At 37.3% G+C, this 23,230-nt stretch overlaps 1 protein-coding gene across 1 annotated transcript in view; it reads left to right on the top strand.

The window, feature by feature from the left end:
• Window positions 1-14,682, top strand: part of tusc3 (tumor suppressor candidate 3) — a 46,295-nt gene extending 31,613 nt beyond the window's left edge. The window contains exons 7-10 of the mRNA XM_086083606.1: window positions 6,503-6,566; window positions 7,514-7,588; window positions 11,872-11,962; window positions 13,663-14,682. Coding sequence (XP_085939732.1) covers window positions 6,503-6,566; window positions 7,514-7,588; window positions 11,872-11,962; window positions 13,663-13,678 — 246 coding nt within the window. The 3' untranslated portion in view covers window positions 13,679-14,682. The remainder of the gene's footprint in view (window positions 1-6,502; window positions 6,567-7,513; window positions 7,589-11,871; window positions 11,963-13,662) is intronic.
• Window positions 14,683-23,230: the final 8,548 nt, after the last annotated feature.

Genomic DNA, 23,230 nt, shown 5'->3' with positions numbered 1-23,230 from the left:
CATGCTGGTCACATCGATCATCTAACTAAAAATGTTCCTTGTGGCTCCGGCTCTGCTCTTCGTGACTCGGCCCATCGCTTCATCAGGCGAGGCTGCTGGTGGACCATATCGTTTCCCTGCAGTTCGCGACGGGTGGGCATCGGGGGCCTCCTGCCGCTTTGCGTAAGCATATTGTAGCGCCAGCAGAAGCCCTGCCACTTCCCAGCACGCCTTATGGCGCGCTTTGTAAATAGTTATAGTAAATCAAGCTAAACGTTTCCCTTTAATTGCATTTGTTCCTGCTCATATTAAGAGTGTGTGCCTTACCTTACATCATGCTAGGCTGGTGTTAGGTGGTGTGCATTTTACTTCAGGAATCCCTGACTGGATTGTGTGATTTTGACAGTGCGACTCATTAGTACTACAATATTATCAAGCAAAGAAAAATACACTACAGGAATGCCTGACTAGCTTCGAGGGAAATCAAAAATGAAGGGAAACAAATTCTATAAACGACAGATGATTATATCGTTTGAATTTTTTATATTTACAATTCCCGAAAAGGCTCATGTGCAAAACATTTTTTTTTTCAAAAGAAACAAAACATTATTCTACTTCATTCCATTGAACACCCTCCTCCACGTTCAGCTTTGTCGACTTTTTATTTTCCCCTCTTCCTGTCTGAGTGTCTCCTGACCTTTTGCAAACTAAACAGACACACGCACACACGCACACACATCCACACTCAGCAAACACGCGATACAGTCTAGAAGAGGAGGAATGTGGCTATTTGCAAAGGTTACATGGCCTTTGGCTATTAATGGCCAACACTATCGTGGTTTGGATTAAGAGGAGAGCAGTAACCATAAACACTCAGCATACCTAATGCCCCCTATGTACTGTTTCTTGTTATTTATCATATTGTCTGTGACCTGAGCAACAACAGTAAACATAAAATAAAACACAATTTACCACAATGTACCTGTTTTTAGCCTTTAAAAGAACGGCCTTTAAAATGGGGTGCACGGCTGTATGAAATACATTTTGTACATATTACACGCTTGCTTTGCTCGGAGCCGTAATTTGCTTCACTGACAAATGAGCTGTTCAATTCTCATAAAAACACAGTATCTTTATGTCAATGTATTCAAATGAATGCATAATGCAAGACAGCCACACTGGCAGATCACATTTTTATTCACGTGTCCAAGACAACGTAAACACATATTTTATAAATCTTGCTCTAAGTGTATGCCAAGGAGAGAAAAAAACAGCCTAGTGAATTATAATGTAGTAAGTATCTGAAAGGTTGTAGCCTGTATAGACTTCTTGGATAGTTTTTCAGTTGATTCAGTTGAAGGTTTTTATGAGACTCTAATCCAATGATTTCACTGAACTACACTTAAATTTGTAACTGACTTCTTTAATGTAAAGTTTAGTTATGATCAGCTTTCTTTGTCATGTACTAATTTTTACAACATTGTGTTGTATTAAATGCATTAGACTAATTACATCTTTGTGTGGTCATATGGACAACTCCCATTTACAAGGTCCACAATTACAAGGCTTTTAAAAAAAAAAATGATTGCATGTGATCAATGAAGATTTGCTACAAGTTTTTTTTCTTTTGGCTTCTTTTGGCTATATTTATCCAGTGGTCCCAAAACCTTAGTATTTTAAGAAAATGTTCATGAATTTTAGTCAATAAATATGTGAAGCATTACATTAAGTAGTTTTAACCTCTACAATTTTACAACCAATTTTTTTTTTTCTTTTTAGTTTTTCTTTCACATCTACAAGATTCTCATGTTATGTATCACACTGACTTCATTATTTGACCATTGCACTGTCTTGGAAAGGGGGGCAAAAAAAAAGAAAAATAAATACTAATCCAGCACAATAATTGGGTCTGTATAGGTTAACAAGATGGCGCCAGTCATACTGTAGTTGATAATGATAAGATGTGTGATGGAACTACATCAACAAGCAAGAGTTGTGTTTTAGAATTTGTTAAACTGACAGTTATGGAATCTACAGTGGAACCCAATCCAGTCTGCCAACATTATGCTTATTTTTTTTTTACTCTTCAATTGTAATCTTCTTTACAGTTCAAAGCTTTCTATTTCAATGACAAAGTTTTCCCTGAACAGTCCTATTCACGAGCATGCATTTATCTACTAGATTTTATTATACAGTAGACGTGTGACTACTAAAGCGGAAACTCTCGTTCAGCATTGCACACTAATGAATGGAATTCCTGCATTCTAATCCATCAGATTAATTGGAAGTGCCTAACCCTGGATTGAGAAATTTTTCATTCCAAGCGCTGCTCTTCGTTTAAGGCCCTATATTCAATACTTGTTTGTGTGAAACATTGGTGGAGTATGGTAGCAAAGATTCATAATACATTTATATTGGAAATCTTCATAGACCTCTAACTCAAAATATTTTAGTTTAATTTTTCGTTTCTTCGGTTCAGTACTTCATTTTAAACATTTAAATTGTGTAAATTTGTGTTACTGAATTAAAAATAGGAATAGACCGATTATCTGCCTTTTTACGAATCTGAACGGCGATAAAGCTGGAATCTCACTGAGTGTTGAATGTTTGCGAATGTGGCGAATTTACGTCGGTTTTGCTGACAATCGGTCGAAGTGAGTGACGCCACGCTGTCGTTTTCTGACTTCAGTGGCAGCAGGCGGCGACGTGTACTTCTTTTGTATTTGGGCAAAATTGCATGGTGAGGGAGTAAAGATACCCTTCACGAAAAATTTAAAGCCGCTGTGCTTGCTTTGAAGAGAAATATAGGCGTCCTGAAAATACCTGACCAAGAAATCACAAGGAACTCTGCCATTACTGTGGATGCACCTGACCGGTAAATGTCGGAGGGTGCTGCTCGTCACATTTGGTGAGCGGAGAGGGCCGTGCCACGGTAAGGTCAATTGAGTGCATGTACTCAAGAAGCTTAGTAATAGCTGCGTAAATTTAGACTACAGTTTTTTTATGACATAAAAAAAAAGAGACCCGCATAGCTCAGTTAAACTCATGTTTCTTGGAGTAGTAAGAGTTCTTCAACATTGCAATTTATTGAGGACGAACATTTTTAAGTCAGGATACATTGAGATTTCTGGCTCAGCAGTTGTCTTTTTTATTTCCTCGAAACATTGAAAAAGCACTCAGCACCCGCATTATATTTGGAAAACTAATTATCTTTACTCATTACAGAACATATCATGCTATTTAAACAATTGAATCGCAACTCCACGGCTTATTAATGGAAGAATCAAACAGCAACTTCCAAACCTCTCTTGTCGTGCCACCAGAAACTACCTTTTGTTCTTGTGCTAATGAAGGGTTGCTTTGTTGGCTGATGAGTAAGGAAGGCATCTTGATAACAATTCAAAAGCTCCATCTTGTGCAAGACAACACTGTCTGTGGGGAAGACAAAAGTATCAGCTTTAGGCCTGAGCCTTTGTCGTTTTTATGTCTGCTTTCAAGTGCAAACATTCTTAATTTCCCTCCAGCGAAGCAAGAAATATCTGTCCGCCCTTTTACTCCTCCTTTGTCATCTTCTATTCATCTCTCCATCCTCATCCATGTCTGATAGGAAAAGAAATAAACACTGGGGCAGTCGAGTGGAGAAACGGACGTTAGATGTGCTGTAAACCAGGGTGCTAATAATCTGTAGAGGTTTAAAGGACTATCAGACGTCCATTCATCCGTTTTCTCATTTCCAAAGACTACCGCTTTGTCTGTCTTTCTGCCTTTTCTCCATCACGTATAGATTGACAGCAATTAAGTTATGATTGAAGTTTTTCTAGCCCTTTATGAAGCAAGAAATCATTATTGGGTACTTGAGTTGGTCCACTGAGAAAGATCCTTGTGATTTCTCAGCCAACACCTGATGAATGCTGGTGAGCCGATACCTATTGATGTGTTTCTATATTTTAAGCCATATCATTAAGGATTTTTACATTTAGAGTATCCAGCGGAGTGCCTGGACCTGGAATTCTTTCCACCCTGGATTTAACTCTACCAAGAGCACTTGGCGATACGGCTTCCCTTTGTTTTGTTTTTAATTTCTATTGCTACTAAAAATATATATATAAATACAGTTTAACCAATTATGCTTCAGCTCTTATCATAGCAAGTCACTTGCATGACTTGGTTGGCTTAGGTTTTGCCTCGTAGGTATGGCCACCCTGACGCAACACACCCATTTTTATTTTAGTCTGACTTTTGCACTGTTAGTGACTCTGTATTTGGGCACTGACCAGTATTAGCATGTGACTAGTATAAGATTTCAATGTAAAAAAAATATAATAATATAATACCGTATTTTCCGGACTATAAGCCACTACATTATTCACACACTTTGAACTCTGCATGTAGCTTGATGTGGGCAATTTATGGATTTTTACGGGCTAACCAGCATCATGCTTTCAGTATTTTTACCCACTCTCGGTTGTACACGTTCATGAGAATGAAGGTGGGCGTACTGAGAAAAACTGCTGTGGAAGGGTGATTTAAACGTGTGTTAATTAGAGGCAAACAAAACAAAAAAAAATTTGTGTAACATCTGTGTGTGTAAATATCCCATGTTACAATTTGGACACCTGCAGCTTCTTTAAATTTAGTGGGTGCTACTTACATTCAGGTGCGCTCAGTGGTCTGGAAATTAATAACAACAATTATTTTGATTAAATATATTTATAATAAAATGCAACATAAAAAAATATATAACATGGTCTTTTCATGTTTTTTTAATTGTTTTTTTTTTTCAAACAAAAACATAACATAAATAGCCCTACAAACAATAATAGACCAAGCAACAAGGAAGGATCCATCACTCAGCTAACATTTAATCAGGAAATACTGTATATCATGCGCTCCGGGGTCGATATTAATTCTCTTCTTCGTGATTAAGCTTGAAGACATGCACCCGCTATGGGCACGTTATTATTAAGTTGCATTATAGATAAACCACTTTGACCAATTTTCAACTGAGATATCAATTTGACATTTCAGTCTTCATAACGTCTAGTGTACAACATCAGTCTACTCATTTAGCTCCTTTTGTACAATTAAGTTCTTATAAATTGTAGTGGTACAATATTTTAAACTTTAAAACAGCCTCCAGGAGGCCATGGACACATCTTCAAAATGAAGTCACAGCGGACCAATCCTAAATTATGTGAAAACAGACAGGACCTCAAGCGAACTGTCTGATAATTAGTACTTCGTTTTCTCTGCTGCAGTATAAAGGAATCAAATCAAGTTTGTCTACCTGTATTCCCTCCAGGAATGAGAGCTTTGCTTTCTGTCCCGTTCTTCCACCCATATTGTGAGATTACCCTCTGCTTTCCATCTTGTAGTAATGTCCAAACTATGGTCTTCCTTTAAATTCTAGAGAGTGTGGTAGAGTCTAGAAATTCTTTTTTTTGCTTTTTTTCATCTTTTTTTCATCTTTGATACCCGCCAATACTCTATTTAAATGTTTTTAAATTCTGTACAATGTTAATTAAAAAACATTACAACAATACAAAAGAAAAAAAATTATAAAAACACCAAAGTGTTTTGCAGTGCACCCAGCTTGTTCTCATTTTGTCAAGGTTTACAGCATGAAGGTCAGCGCATTGACAATTTGTCAGAGTACACATTGGAACTTTTGCTGTATAAATGTGAGGCACTTATAAAGAAACTGTCCAGCATCAGCACACAACAATCAGCGGGCGTCTCCATTAGGTAGCAAGATCTTGAATGTGATAATATATTAAAGTGTAGGTTTACATTGAACTCTGCCCACTCAGAGAAAAAAAAAACACCCTTTTACACCTACGCAGTACATGCAAGAATTCTTTATGGCTCACAAGCTTCACAATCAGTTTTGAATATATACTGGATAATATACACTTTCCACTGCATTTATTTTTCTGCCTGTCGTGATAGTAGTTATATGGTGGTGCAAAACGGGGATATATCATTTATCACATTTTTGTTTCAGTGTATTTTTAAATGCTTTGAATGAGGAAGTGTGTCCCAACCTTTAACAAATGATAAAGATGGGTTTCATTACTTAAGTGAAATTCTCAAGATGCGTTTATCCAGTACTAAGCCCCCACAAGTGTTAAGTCAGTAGTAGAACCTTATACCTCGTGTGGCTGTTGTAACATGTAAAAGGTAGACTTTTAATATTGAGATGTATTTACCATTTAGAAATTATATTATATTCTTTATTATTGCATTCTATATTCTACAGTGATGAAGTCAGCTGACTGAACCATCCATCCATTTTCTTAACCGCTTGGCGGGGGGCACTGGAGCCTATCCCAGCTGGCTTCGAGCAGTAGGCAGGGTACACCCTGAATTGGTTGCCAGCCAATGGCAGGGCACTGACTGAACCAATTGTTGTTGTTTTTTTTCCTAAAATAAAGACAAAACAGTGAATGAAGGTGATAGAAGTTCAATGTTTTCTTTTTGAACCTGACTATTTACTATCACTCACGCTGTGTTTCTCTTACAGAGTTACATCCATGGCAGCAGTCAGGCTCAGTTTGTGGCAGAGTCTCACATCATCCTTCTCCTGAGTATCCTTTAGCCAATATGTTTGTCTGCATACATCAAGTATGCAGCAAATTGCAAATCAATTAAACACCCTGTGTGGTGTACGACAGCTTATTTGGTCAGCAAATGTATTTGATTTGCCACGCTGTGTTTGTTTCTTAATTTGCTAGCACACACACCACCTTTTTTATGTCTGAAACAACATCCAAATACTGTCAGCTATATTTGTTTACTCCGAATGAAAGCTTGGTCATCAGACCTTCTCTCCACATGGAGGCTCCCTCCTCGTCCAAATTGTACAAAGATAGGATTGTCCTCTTCTAACCTTGGCATCTTTCATTTATTCTAAATTCCACCCTCAATGATTGCTGTTTCTGTTTACTTGTTTGAAGTAGAAGTTCTGTGGATGTTTGACAACTTCTGTCTGCTTGGCACTGGTGTGTACTTGCACTTTGCGCTTCTGTATGTGGTGGCTAATGATGCCATTCACTCGGAGTCATCGTGTTTGTCCCCACGGCAAATAACCGGCACAAGGTCGCACCTGCTGCAGCGCTATATTTGCTTGCCTATGCTTACCAGTTTTATTATGTCTGTTTATCACATTAACAACTTAATTGAAATGATCTCATAGGCATCTTTGCAGTAGAAAGATTTGGTTGAACAAGTATAGATTTTTTTTGTGTGTTTTGTTCTGTATTTTGTTTGAATTTAGAATATTTAGAAGAACTTATAAATATTTTTAATTCCACTAACTATTATGCATGTTTAGGTTTAGGCATTTTTACTGGATTGCCTTATCTTGTACGGTTATCACTGTTATTATGTGTACATCGAGTAAGTGTGAGCAGGAACCGTATCTGTGACCAGTGGTTTTGGAAATCTGGAAATCTTGTATTTTCACCAGTTTCTTGGGGCAGTATACTATATAACACTGTGTGAGTGTATGGTTTCCATGACAACCATTTCTCAGATGCTGCCATCACAATGGGGATGGTGCTGCTGAATGAAGCTGCTACCTCCAAGGGAGATGTTGGCAAAAGGAGAAGTAAGTAAAGACTACTTTTACTGATCAGATTTTTCTTCTTTTTTTTTGTTCTTCCTTTGTCTTGATGACCACATCATTGCTTATGTGGTCCTTGGCAGGTAATGTGTAAGAAGGCTAAAAAAGTGGAAGCTGAGGATACGCATTAATAAGTCGTTAAAATGCAGTTTGCCCTTCGTAAAATTTTGTGAATGGTCAAAATGTCTTAGAGGGGATCAAATAAAGGGGATAAAATAAATGTTATTCACTGACTGTGACATTCTTTTCTGAGTCATTTGTTAGTATACTTCATTAGCTTTTTCTCTCACTGGGCTCTACTGAATAGACAAAATCCGTACATTTTCAACTACTCTAATGGTAAATGGTAGTTCATTTATATAGCGCTTTTCCACCTTCGAGTACTCATTCACCTACTGATGACATCAGGAGCAACTGGGGGTTCAGTATCTGCTCAAGGATACTTCCACGTGGCATGGGATCGAACCCACAACCTCTGGGTTGGGAGACGACCACTAAGCCACGCCGCTCCAGATACCCTTTAAACCAGGGATGAGTGCGTCAATACATTTTGAACATCCGTCAATCGTCAAACACTCATCGTCAATCCATCAATATTTTAAGCCGAACTGCATTGTAATCGTCAATTCGTCATTCGTCATTTGTCAGCAAAATGGGCATTCCGCCCTTGATGGTTTGCCGAATACATTGACGGATTGATGATTACATTGACAGACGAAAATCCATCAAACTTTTCCCAAAATTTTCCGTCATTAGTTAGTCGTCAATAAAACAGGAGTCTGTCATACGACAGATTAGGGCTGGGCGATTAACCGAAAATTTACCGTTACCGAAATTTTCTACAATAACCGACGTAATTTTGCCCATGTCGCTAAATTCTGTGTTTTAATAAAAAAAAGAATATAAAAGTATTTTTGTCTGTTTTGACTGTGTGTTCTTGGTAGGCTATGTTCATTCCCTTTTAAGACCGTGTTCATTGTGTGTAGTCACGTGACTCCACCCATCCAGTCTGAACAAGAAGGGGCACGGATGACGAGGAAATGGTGCGTGGTCAATATGAAAAAGTGGCTGACACAGCGGAAGTAACGTTAGTCGAAGTTGATCCTGTTGTGCTTGTCCCGAAAAGAAATTCTACATCTCTCCTTTGGAAATATTTTGGGTTCCACAAAGACGATGTTGAGCAAAAGAACACGAACAGCGCAAAGTGTGTCTGAAAACCGTCGTAACCACCCAGAGAAAGACGTCCAACCTTTTTATCGTGCATTTATCGTTATCGAGGCAAAACTGCCCAATTTATCGTGATATTGATTTGAGGTCATATCACCCAGCCCTATGACAGATGTTTTCTGAGAAGCCTCTTACTGTATATGTTGTGCTCACTATCTTATGTTAACGTGTGTACATCAATATTACTTGAGTAGCATTTACAGATTGTCTATGGCCACAGTGTTATGATGTGCCCCAAAATGTAATTTTTTCCCATGTCTGATATACAGCTCCCATGCCACTGTCAACATCAAGACAAACCTCATGAGAATTAGCACAACAGTCTGTCTAACAACACATCCCACGTTTCATGATTAATCCATTCATTCTATTTCAGTAGTCATAAAGCTATGAAGGAGACCAATAGTAGATATTTGGTTGAACAGTAGATAAGGAGTATATACATATTAGTAAGGTTTTACAACAAATAGTCAAACTGTAGTTGGCTTTGAGTTAAATATTCAAGTGGCCTGACCATCACTGTCAGTGACAAGTTTTTCCCCGACAGTTCGTTCAAACACAGGAGCAACAAATATTATTTTGAATTGAGGCACCCTAAAAAAAAAGATTTGGGAGATAAAGTAAAAGGACATCACAAGTTGACAACCATTGGTCGCTATGAACAACATGCCTATCTACCAGATTGTCCAACCTTACGCACCAACAACCAGTAGCATTCCACTGAGTCCATTTTTGTCTTAAAGTGCACATGAAAGCCTGTTAGATTTTTTCTCTCTCTTCAAAAGGCATCAGTGCTATTCTCTGACCTAGAGAAGCGAGATGAAAGAAAAATGAAAATTATTTGGCTTCAATTTTGGTGCCATTTGAGGAGAGGCGATCACAGTAATCTCATTAATATCATCATTTGTGAAAGTTGTGGCATACTACGTGAGAACTTTAAAGATCGAAACTATAAAGTCCTCAGAGAAAACCTTTACTGTTGTGCTTACAATTTGAAGCTAAAGCCAAGATTTACACAAGAGAAGACAAAAACTCTGAAGACATCTGAAAATAGATGTAAACTGATCACCTCCATCCAACATTGCAGTGCCAAGAAGAATGACGTACTTTTCCAAAATAAGTCAAGCTTATAGAATGTTCTCCAACCGGACTTGGAGCTGCTTGCATCTCTACGAAATACATACTAAATACATACAAATTTGTGCTGATTACATTGATTATTTGTAGATTTAGGAACAATTTAATGAATTATCATTGTATTGGCCAATAGTATTGTAGTGGTTCACATACTGTATTACGTACATAAAATAAACCATGTCATACTCAATGATCCGTTCAAAATCAATGTGGTTGACAGTCAGAGACAGGACTAGCAGTACAAAATACTCTATATGTGTTGGATGGATCGGCAAGTGAAATAATTTGAAACAATGTTTCCATGTACATAATGTATACAAAAGTCAAATGTTTGTCCTCGTTCGAAAACACACACACACACACGCACACACACACACACACACACACACACACACCATTTCCACCCAAATGTTAAGCATGTCCACCTAAGTCCATCTAAAATCACACTGTTGACTAATCCGTCAATTACCATATATGGAAAGCACATAAGGAATTATTATATTAATATTGGGTTTATTGAGCTCTCTTGTGTGTAGTTCAACATCAAAATGTGCAGTTTGTTCCAAAGATGAATAATGTAGACAACATTAACACACATCTTATACATCATTTATAGTAACAAGCAGTGCAGCAACAAACAATATCCTGCTGTGGCATCTTATGTCTCTATTGTACAAGAGTACATTATATTTATCTTCTTAATCAGATGACTTTATATTCGCTAGCCCATGCCTGTGGGAAAAATTACATTTGTCCGTGTCATTATATTGTGATTTTTAATTAACATACTGTAAGTAATGAGTCAGTGTAGGGATTTGTGAAAGATGACCGCCACTATCCCTCCAGGTTGGAATATCATGTTGGTGCTTAATCCAATTTTAATTGTTTTGTTTTTTTCACAATAGTTGTTTTATTTGCTTGATGCAGCAGCAAACTGACAATTACGGATTACTATGAGAACCACAAATCTTGTAGTTGTTTACTAAATTGTAAATATCTTAGCCACACGTGTAATTATCCATGAAATTAATTCAGCAAATATTTGTTAGATACTATACATCAGTGGTTCCTTTATTTTAGCTTGATAGCTAGAATTGCTCAACTTGCCAAATCATGCAGCTTAAACACTAACTCCCATCACTCAACTCTTTATTTATCGAGCACTTTAAATCAATCACCGTTGTTTTCCTAAGATGGAACGCAGAAGCAGCACAAACAATGAAAACAGCAGAGGCCCCAGAGTTAAACCCTGTGGAACACCATACATGTGAATTTATATTGCACATATTCGTCTGACTACTTTCTCAACATTGTTAGTATGAAAGGTAGGGCTGCTCAATTATGAAAAAAATATTAATCACGATTAATTTGTTAATAATTGAAATCACGATTAGGACGATCATTTGTTTTTTGGTGCAACACAAGAAAACGTTGAAATGTAAAAAAAATATTAAGATAAATACATTTCTTTGAAACACTATAATTATGCAAGTATCTTTTGGACCAAACAATATTTATTAAATTAGTTGTTTTAAAATAAAAATACAAAAGTGCACAGCCCTAACGAAAGGATTGCAATATATATATTTATGCAATAATTTGATTTGAATGGATATATTTCCTTGCCTACACAAGGTGCAAACAGAAACACAAGACAAATTTTGTGCAGTTGAATCGGGAAGGAAATGAGAAGTTAATCTGCAGAAAAGCCAGACTGATGTTGGGAAAGAAGTCAGGACATGAAAATTGAGACAACATAATCATTGAGTTTTCGGGAAGCCTGTTGTTGTTCATGTATGAAATGTGGACATTTTATGAAGCGCTTTTCTAATGTCCAGTTCAGCTCTTTCAGTCTTCTCACTTTACAAGAAATCTTTAAATGTGCCTGTGTGATTCCTTTGCAGTTATCTGCTTGGTTGGTCTTGGACTGGTCGTCTTTTTCTTCAGCTTCCTGCTTTCCATTTTTAGGTCCAAGTATCACGGATACCCTTACAGGTAACTACAGTCAACAATTTATTTTATGGATCAGTCATTTGATCAAGCTTGGACGAGCATGCAGTTAGTCACAATTGAAATGGCACACATTAATCAATGACACTGCTGCCAAGGTGTTGCCAAAGCAGGATCCTCCACGCCACATTTGACAGCCAAGGTCTTTCCCTCTAAGGGCCAGCTTTGACATTGTTGACAAAGTTTTGCTCTGCACATAATGTTCCTCCTGAATATAATCCGGAACATACTGTAAGTAAATTAATTAAAAGAGAGACCTTTCAATTGAATAGGACTTCACTGAAGCAGTTTGCATTAGAGGTCAACACTGTATGGCCAAACAGGTACTTGGCACTGAAAGCATAGAAAAGCAAACACATGAAATAACTGCAAATTTTGAGTCAAGTGGGGTTGAATCCTCTCGATACATGTTGCTTTAAAAACTACCACAGCTCTTTGTTCCAGCTCGCTAGAAGGACTTTTAAGTCTAATGACTGTTTTTACCAAGCGAGGGAAGCTCAGCTATGGCTTCAGAAAGGGATGTTTTAAGTCAATAAATCTTCAATTGTGGTGCTTTTGGGAAAAGTGCTACCAGGAGTGCTGAGTATCATCAAATGTGTGATCAAATGTGCATTTGATAGTCTTCACCTTTATGTGAAAGAATCAACTATTTTACATTGTATCTTCTACAAGAATACTTCAACAAATAATGATCAATGCAATCTGCAATACATTTTCAACCTAAACACAGTGTGACCTCTATACAGTGGTACCTCAGAGTTTGAACATAATTCGTTCCTGCGAAGTGTTCAAAGTCCGAATTGTTCAACCTCTGAAACTTTTTTTCCCATAGCAAATAATGTAAATGCAATTAATCCGTTCCTAAGCTCCAAAAACAGAAAATTCCCATTTTAATGTCTACTTATGTTTTTTTACATTTACACCCTATACGAGTATTGAAACAATACAAAATACCTTACCTTTTTTGTTGTGGTGTGATGGCATCAGTGGATGATAAATGCTATGTTAATGCTTACTTTAGTTCACTGCTGAGTTTGTGTATTTTACATTGGGGATATTGTTAGACTACTAAGCGGTCCTTGCGTGCGTTGTTTAACGTCAGGCACGTTGTTGAACAGCTAAGGGGGGTCCTCGTGCCAGTATTTACAGAAGTAGTAACAGCGGCGCGATAATCTCCTTCCTAATTCCACTGTGGTTCGTAGCACTGTATGTTTTTCTTTGCTGCCACTGGCACTGTTGTCTTTCTTTTGGGCCCATGGCAAAGAAAATTGTCGTGGAAAAATCGAAATGCACTCGCGAGTATGGAGCACCTCCGGGAGTATCCACGATCTGACTGGAAATGAGCAGTGCATCGTCTCAACTACCGCAATGTTAGCATTCGTCATTGCTCGGCTTTGCTCGGCTTCACTCTGCTACCCGTTTTCAAGGTACGTTCGGCTTACCTTGCTTTACTCCGATTTTTTGGTCGGAGTCCGATTTGTACGAGTTCCGAGACGTTCAAACGCCGAGGTTCCACTGTATTTATTTCCGTGCCATTTGACAGAAAAGTATCCACTGTATTCAATGTTCAATTCCTGTGTTCTTTTTTGTCAGTAAAATCACATGACTTACTGTACTTATTTGTCCTTCTCTGTCTGTCTTTGCCTGTCTTATATAACACACCCTCCCCCTTGCATGTCTTTCAGTTTCCTCATTAAGTGAAACAAGATTGGTGGAGGTGGTAGGTGAAAGAAGTCGACAAGATACTTGAAGAGGCGGAAGCAGCCTTGCTCTTCAATCTCCAGTTCATGTTATGCTTTTATGTTATTTAAAAAACAATAATGACGATTAGGGCCCTACTGATTAATCGGCTTGCCAAATAAATAGGCTGATATGGCCCTTCAAACAGTCCAAAAAAAATCGGTCGAACGGCTGATGTTTGCTGATTATTTGTAATTTTATGTTTTCTAACAATTTATAGCAATTGTACAAAAGTAACACTGGTCTCATCATTTACTATTATTTTCCTTATATCCCTTAATACTGATAATTACATTTGTTGATAAAGTCATTCAATGGACTTGTCATTTAAAACAAAGTAAATGTTAATTTTGACAAACATTGCAAGTTCTCCAAAGAATTGACCTGGATATCACTATTTTAAACACAACCTAAAGCCATGGTTTGTTTAAAAAAATAAATAAGAATGAGAACATGGTGCAGCATAAATGTGTTAAATATGACACACATCTTATTAAATTATTAATTATATTATTAAATGAATGCATTGGGCCACACAATGCATTCTGGGACCTGAAAAATAACTTTTTTTTAAATGTATTTACAGTTGATGCTCGCTATTTGTGTGTAATAGGGACCAGGCCTAACTTCTTTGTTTTTTTTTATACAGTCATTTTTATTTTTTGCAAATTGTTTTGTGTTTGTAAATATATTTTTTATTTAAAGAAATGCATATAATTGGACAGAATTTTAAATGAATCTAATTTTAAAAAAATCTGCCAAAAATGAGCATCAGCTTCAAAAAAGCCATATCAGTCGGGCCCTAATAATAATAATCATAATAATGGTAGCTGTAACCCAATAAATAGTAGTTGTGTTGTTTTTGTTCTTATCATGGTGGTTGTTGTTGTTGTTATCATTTCTGCTAGCTGAATAGACAAAGCCCTTCCTAGAAATGGCAAATAAAACCATTTGTCACAACTCTGTATCTTTGTCATCTGTTATGATTTCTGTCAGCGCTCAAGCAATACATTATACTCTCCATACACTGATGCAGAAATGCTTCTTTCACTCACTATTGTCTCTGCATCATATCGAAAATATATAAGCTCATCTTTCTTCTCTATCACAGTAGGAACAAAATTTCCATCCATTTTACGTAGCTGTTTTGCAGCTTTTAAAATGTGTTAAGTCCTCACACATCTAATTTGCATTGCACATGAATAGTCAACTTTTCTGCAAGTGGATTTCATTGACTTAACTGACTTAAGACCCTTGACACACATACGGAAAAACATGCATGAATTATCTGTCTTGCGCAGTGCCCAGTGAAACATTGAGTGGGTTGTGGAGCATTGAAACCATTTATGTAACTTGTTGTGAGTGGGCAAGAATAACAGTGGTGCGGTGAATAGACTATTTTTGCCAACTGTAATAAAAATATCCCCTTTTGTTTCATTACAGCTCCATATCGTTTGCACCTTGACAGTATGTAAAGTGAGTGTTAAGAATTAATTTCATGTGAGAACTCTGGCATGGTTGTCAACATAAGAACTGTTTTTATACTGTACCATATATATATATACTGCTGAGCTCAAGCCAATGTTCACTGGCAGGTCCCCACTGGTCTTTTTTAAGTACAGGGAGTATTTTGTCATAATATATCATATAATGAAGACATTTAATGTCTTATTGTCTTTATTTAGTTAACATAATCCTTTAAAGAATGTGATGTCAGTAAGCGTGAAATTCACTATGCATAACATACAATATGAATCACATATATTATTCATTAACTTTAAAAGTATCTCTGTAATGTTTAACACTAAAAAGTCATCTTGTTCTTGTTTTCTTTTAATGACGACAACTGAAAAAACATTTGTTGTGCATCAGCATTGCACTCTGCTGAACTCTGTGAAAGGGCACGCCAGTGCAGACTCGTGTGCTCGTATAAATTAAAAAGAAAACTTTTGAGAGAAGTCAAGACTGCCAGAACAATCAATGCAAAGATGGAGTGCTGGATTTGGTGAATAATGTGAAGCAGAGCTACTGCTGCAAATGAACAGAAAATGTCTGCGAGTCATATTTTGTATTGATGGTGGGGGTAAAAGGTAACTTCAAAAATACGTAAGATGCAATTCCTCATTAATTGAATGTTGTACACAGGGGGAAAAAGCTGATGCGATTAAATCGGAGGTGTAAAAATATTTTAAACACGTTGTTGACTAGTGGAAATGCCTTGAGCTCTACTGCATATGCACACATAACAGAGGGGTACCAACAATATTTGCCCACATGTGTTGATACAATATAAGAGAAAAGAAGAGGTAGAGAAGGTCCCCTACTGAGCCGCAGCTGTTCCCACAGAGAGAAGCAGTGACATATGGTGAAGTTCACGGCTGGTGAGGCATGAGATTAGAATCCGATTTACACATTCATGAGCCAAACAGTAGTGGTGCATTTCCCATTAAATTAGCAGCCTCAATAAAATAATAATTAAAAAAAATTTTGATCAGCATTCTTCTCACACATATTTAGCGATAATGAACAAAGTTTCTGGCACTTTAGAGAGAGCATATCAACTACTGGAGTTTATTTTTCAAAAGGCTGTGAAATTACTAAGACTTGTTGTTTTTTAGGCCAATACCAATTGTCTATATTATGTTCATATTTAAACATATTTTATTTAAGAATGAAATTAGAATTTGAAGCACAAAATTATTATTTTTTTATTTGAAAGACGCCGAATCAAATTGTTCCACTTTGAAATATATCAAGATATGTATTGAACAGACTTTTACTGCAGAGTTAACATATATCTTAGAAGGAAATGGCACTTTTACAGTACTGACAAGTTTATTCAAATGCATGTAAAATGACACTAAAAAGTAATTGCATAGTAAGATAATAATAATAATAATAATAATAATAAGCATCATAATAATTCAAATCGAAACGTCCTCGTATCGTTTCGCACCCCACTTATTGAGAACTGTATCAAATCGGTGTTGTGGCAAGATGAACACCCCGAGCTGAAATATTTTAAATGCAGACGATTCGGGGGAAATTAAAAAAAAAATCTGGTGTTTAATATAAACAGTAAAAATTACGACCATAAGTTATTTATAGTCATTTTAACAATTAAAATAATAAGTGAAATAATTACATGGCAGACTAAAATATGAGAGCCAAGGAAAATAATTAAATGAAAGTACTATAAATTAACAAAAGTGAATAAATATGAGTTAAAAGCTGAATGAGAAACGTGGGTCTTGATTCTAGTTTTTTGTCTCTTTTTTTTCCTTAAATTATAGGCAATCCATCTTTTTTTATGTGCGTGCATGTGCGAGTGTGTGTGTGTGCATGTGTGCGTGGGTGTGAGTGTGTATTCGTTAATTCACCTAAAACCTATTAAAAACCCCATACCGTTCACCTAAACCGAATACTTCAGAATCCAGCTAGAGTTGTGAGGTTGTCAGGAGACCTGAGGAAGGATCAAAGAAAGGAAAGTGAAATTCAGCACCGACCAGACATCACCTACTACCAACCAGAATCTTTCACCAACCCCAGAAACATTTAAATTCCAACAAATTAGGGACATCTCAGGAGACCAAGGGAAAGACTGAGGAAAGGAAGGATAGATGAAGCAGAGTGAGATCCACACCACTTGATTCTAGTTTTAAAAACGAGAGCATTCTCTGCCATAAAATCGAAAGGACGCCTCACTGTACGCGCGTGTCCGCACTTTTGGAATAACTATAAGGCCAAAGCCGGACGACCTCAGAGCTCGCGAGGATTCACAAGCTAAAAGGGAGTTCATTCAGTTAAGAACATTAAAAATAAATAAATAAAAAATACACAGCAGGACTGGAACCACCACTCTCCAATTTCAAAGCCTTACAGACAAGCTACCGCCACCCCCGTTAATTAAATATATTTATTATTATATTATATCTATTATCCTTGACAGCTAGTACTGTATGGAGGCGTTGCTGCAGGCTGCCATCTGCTGCGTTCCAGCCCGCTCGCTGCTGTGACCTCTGTGTCAGCGTCCTGTCGAGCCTGACAAACTTTGACGAAAGTCCTGCTGTTTGTCTGTTTAAGGCCTGATGCCACCTCGCAATGGAGCCTCCTCTCATCTCGTCAGTCCGTGCACACGTTTTTTCAGGCAGCTCCAGTAATTATTGTATCGGCGCCGCTTCGGTTGTTGCTGTTAGGTTGCATCACTGTTTGTGTGCATCTGTGTGAGTGAGTGCGTGGCTAGCATCTGGGCATGATACTATGCTAACAGATCATCTCACGTTCCAGAACGACAGAAAACGATTTTAGGAAACAGTTGTGAATTGTGTATCAATATGTACAGTATAGCGTGTGTATCTAACACCTCGTTTCCACCGACGGTATCTGCCCTACTCTACTCGACTCTGCTCTGCGTCTCCACTGCCACGGGCACCTCACCTCGCCAGTGATGTCATGCTAAAGCGACCGCAGCACTGCACACACCTGTTTATTTCAACCTGAAGATATCGAATGAATATTGCAGCAACCAGAAGACAGCATTCAATCATGTTAAAAAGGTTTGCACCTCCTCAAAAGTCCAAGCATTAAGCCATGGCCTCTCTTCATCGTTAATCGCAGCTGTTTTCCCGGGGTGGCGGTTTGCGCAGCTGCACATTGATGAGGACATGTCTCGAACCAATTATTGGCCTCCAAAATAGTTACGTCACGTTTTGGAACTGGGCTACTTTTTTTTTTAGAACCGCAAAGGAGCAGGTACCAGAAAAGCGTAGAGTAGAGTAGATACCAGCGGTGGAAACGAGGCTTTATACTGTCTTGTCTGGTCCCTGCACTTGACCTCCACTGTTAATATATGAATGAAGTACAAACCCAGTCCACTTGACGGGGTTGCACTGAGTAATTTTATTCTTTTAATGGACCCTCACAAGCCAGAGCAATCAGTGCACCTGCACATTTTTTTTAATTAGATCCAGATCCAGATACCAGAGTTGTATCCACATTTATGCCTATATAAATAATGTACAGTAATTTCCTTTATGATGGTTAACCGGGTTTTAAAAACACACATTTATTTGCTTCAACTAAAATCAAGCAAAAAAATGTTTTCCTCCACCTTAATGTTAAATTTAAAATTAACGCTAACGCCGATCTAATGCTGGATTTCCAAGTGTTACTATGTCATTGATTGAGTAAAATATTGTAATTTGCTGTATTGATCATCAAACAGGTACACATCATCTGAACAACGAGGTTTTTGATTCATGTTTGTAGTAATAAAGTTGTCTTCTTTGTTTTTATTCGATTTAGTTTAGTCTTGAGCTGGGGGGGGTTACCCATTTGTTACTTATTTCCCACCATACGAATGTGTGCAGTTTGCATGTTAGCTAAGTGGGAGTGCAAGATCATACAGTAAGATTATTTAGTGTGAAGCGCAGTCTTCGTATTGCATCTGCAAAGTTTATAAAGATGAGAAAGATGACTTGACTTTGTGATCTGGATGTCACACCGGTGGAATGTCCAGTCTTGGGCTGAGAGCCATGCTGCACTAAAGTAGTCCAAGCCATAACGGGTGCCCAGTAGGAACGTTTAGATCTGTGCGCACTCCCTCCTTCCCCCTGCTGCTTAACAGAACCACCATCAAAGCGCAAGCCGTGCATGCTGGGTCGAAATCCAGCAGCTTAAACGCTTCAAGAATCTTCTTTGAAATCCCCTCTCCTCACATGTCAGCTTTTCCCAGCAACCCAAAACTCTCCTAATCACCCCAATGTTTATGTGGTAAACAGCAACCAGTTGGTTTTTAGACTTAAATATTCATCAGATGTGTGCGTAGTTTGTTCTTATTTTCCTTAATTTCCAAAATGTATAAATGGATTTGACTAAAAATGAAAATGTGGAGCATTTGTTATGATTGCCTAAATTAGCGCAAAAACCTATTGCTACGTTACGTTCTCCTTTTATTATTATTGTTGACTTAGTCAAGTTGTAGTGAACAGCCAGGACATAAGTTGTAAGAATTCACATTTCTGGTTCCACATAATGTTACAGTTTATTGACTCGTGCATGGCCTAGATTCTACCAATACGTTCGAATTCACTTTTTATTATTATATTGATCTACCATATTGCCATGAGGAATGCGCATTATGGGGGGGAAAAAAACCCTTTTTAACATTTAGCCTACAAGTACATTTGAACGTACTTGCAAATACGTTCAAACGTCCTTACAAATATGTTTAAAGTGTTTAAATGTATTTACAAATACCTTTGAACATATTAGCCAGCCAAAAATGTTTGTTTACTCCACATTGGTAGTTCCATGCTTCTGTAGAATCACAAAAATGCACCATCCATCCAACCATTCACACTTGCATCTTCACTGTAATTAACTCATTCACTGCCATTGACGGCTATAGACGTCAAAAATTCATTTGAACTATTTCTATTAGTTTCATATTTTTTTCCACTTTTTTTAACAAGAGTATGAAAACCTGGAATTTTTTTTATTGTACATTTAGAACAGCTATAAAATTTGTGATTAAACTTGAGTTAACTAATGAAGTCATGTGATTAATTACAATTTAAAAAAAAATAATCGCCTGATGCCCCTGATAAAAAGAAAGACAAGATTATTAAAAATTAGGGGTGTCAGACGATAAATTGTTTTAATTGTAGTTAATCGCATGACTTCAATAGTTAACTCACGATTAATCAAAATTTTTATATCCGTTCTAAATGTACAATAAAACAATTCTAGGTTGTCACACTCGAAAAAAAAAGTGAAACTAATAGAAATAGTTCTAATGAATTTTTGACGTCTATAGCCGTCAATGGCAGTGATTGAGTTAAGTGGGAACTGGACTAGAAGTCAGGCAAATGGACCACTAAACCATATGTCACTTAAAATACCACATATTGTTCCACTTCATTATAAATGTGTTTTTTTTCACTTTCTATGAACGATGCAGAAGAATTCAGTCTCATCTCATCCAAACCTAGAGTAGGCTATGATATTATGGTTGCTAATTGGTAATAATAATATGTAGCAGGGATCCAATATATTCCACCCATTGTTTCCCACAGGAATGGTAGCGTTGAAAGCTTCTATCCATCCCCACAAACAATTACGCATCCCCTCTGACTTCAAAGCGCAACACTTGCAAAAAGTTAGTAGCCATCCTCCGAGCGAGCGCTGAGCTAATTTTCTTCCACAAACAAACTGTCAAAACACACATTTCATACAACAACCAGAGGGCTCTGAGATCATCATCATTGATGTAGCAACTTTAAAGAGAAGTGCTTATTTAGGAAAGAGACCTTCAAAGAGCTGCCTTCAAAGTGCTTTTAATTATTACTGGAAGACTCTCTCAGTCTCTGCTGTCATCCTGTTTGGCGCTAGCTCGCTTTTCTTGCTTTTCCTTGTTGTCATTTTTACCCACTCACAACAACCTGCCAGATTTTTTTTATGATTTCAGTTGCGGAAGCAAGACCCCTTAAAATGAACTTATTATATTAACACTAAATGACTTTGACCACACTTACTAATAAGGTCAAAAAACGTTTTGTAAACATACACTTGTGCATCGGTGCCTCATTTAGCTACCAGACAAGGGTATAATTTGGAAACTAATATAACTACATAAAGTGTATTTTTTATTTTGGTACTAGTTTTAAGAGAAGCAGGATACACACACATTCACTGACGGGCCAATTATGTATTATACTCCTAAAAACGTCCAATGGGTACTCAATTTACACTGTTGTATATTATTATTCTTTTTTTATTTTATTTACTGTACTTTAGGGGTGTGAATTGCCTAGTACCTGGCGATTCGATTCATGTCACGATTCATAGGTCATGATTCGATTAGATACCGATTAATCCCGATGCAAATCTATAAATTGATTATTGTGATTTTTTTAAAACTCAAATTTTGAAAATACTAATCAGCAAACTTGTACATGTACACTGTAAGATTTGTATGAAAATGTATTTATCTGAAAATGCAGGCTTATAACTGAGCCACTGCATTTAACAAACAGATTGCAGTCTGTTTCATGTTTAAACAGCACTGAAATAAAAATATTAGGACTTAATGTTCCATTAATATAACATTCGTCCATGCTTAATATATATATATATATATTGCCGAATCGATTTTTTTCTTACACCCCTACTGTACTTATTATAATGCCCTAAGGGGAAATTGAAGACACACTTGCCATATATTTCTGATACGTACAGAGGAAGACCACACACTCATGCGAATAGCATGCTCAAGGGCTCTTCAAGAGTAGACAGGATGCAGAATAGTATCTCTCCAACCAAGAGTTGCAATTTGTTTGGCCCGGAGCACGTTCCAAACCAAATTTGGCACCGATCCACCGCCTTCTATTTCCAATGCCAAAGTCCTCGCGGATTAGCTACTAAATTGCTTCTACAGCCACTTTGTTTATTATCCTGCTGTGAATAAACCTCTTTTCCCAAGACACTTTTTGGTGTAAAAACAATCTAAAGTAATATCTACACTGCCATTCCCTACGGCCACACCATCCCCTAAAAATAACCAACATCAGACTCACTTTTATAGTGACAGCGTTGTCATTTTAAAATCATTGTGCACAGATAAAAGTTCCACAGCTGCGTACACTGCAGAGATATCAATGTCCAAAACTGTGCCCTGTCAACTGTTATCAGAAAGAGTATAACAACAAAGAGCGCACTTACAAATATGTACAATAAAGTACACAAGCAAAGTTCTGTTTTAACATTTATTAACGGGCGGTAGCAAACTTTAAGGTCCACACGGCTGTAATTATTAAGGCAGCTGTTAACATGATGTGTGCATGTGAATGGGTAGAAAGATGCTTGTATTGTCATTTACATTATTAATGTGCATGATGAATGGACAAATGTTTAACGTACTGTATGTGAACGCACAGATTGATATTTACATATGTGTGTATGTTAATAGATGTTCACATCATGTTTGCCTGAATAGACTCTCAGATATTTAAATTGCATTTGTCTGTGACTTGATTGACAAACATGATCATGTAGCTGCATGTGAGTACAAATGCACATTTCAGATCCACATTTTAGAAAGAAACTATTTATCCCACTGGACTTTGTGGATTTTCTCTTTTCATGAAAGCACAAATGCAGTCTAGTATCTCTATTTGCTCGGGATGTTGGTTTGATCGTTCCGCAAATCCTTTGACAAAGAGTGTAATACATTTAAAGTCAAGCCTTTGGATACGTTTTTGCCCCGGCTACAGTCACAGTTGTCAGTAAAATACACTCAACAATATCTTCCCTCTGCTGCCTTTAAAAGACATATGATCTCTTTTGCCCCTCGGAGGCATCACCTTTTGAACAACACGAACGCTTCCCCCCCTACGAGCTGAGACAGGAATGACAGGGAAAACTGTGACATCAACCTTGTCAGGGGCATTCGGGGCCCCCTTGGATCAATAGTATCATTGATTACCGTATAATGTTATTAATATTTGAATATCA

This window comes from Leptonotus elevatus, chromosome 8, assembly GCF_054856555.1.
Source record: "Leptonotus elevatus isolate MCC_2025b chromosome 8, RoL_Lele_1.0, whole genome shotgun sequence".
Classification (NCBI taxonomy): domain Eukaryota; kingdom Metazoa; phylum Chordata; class Actinopteri; order Syngnathiformes; family Syngnathidae; genus Leptonotus; species Leptonotus elevatus.
This window is presented reverse-complemented; position numbering and strand designations above follow the sequence as displayed.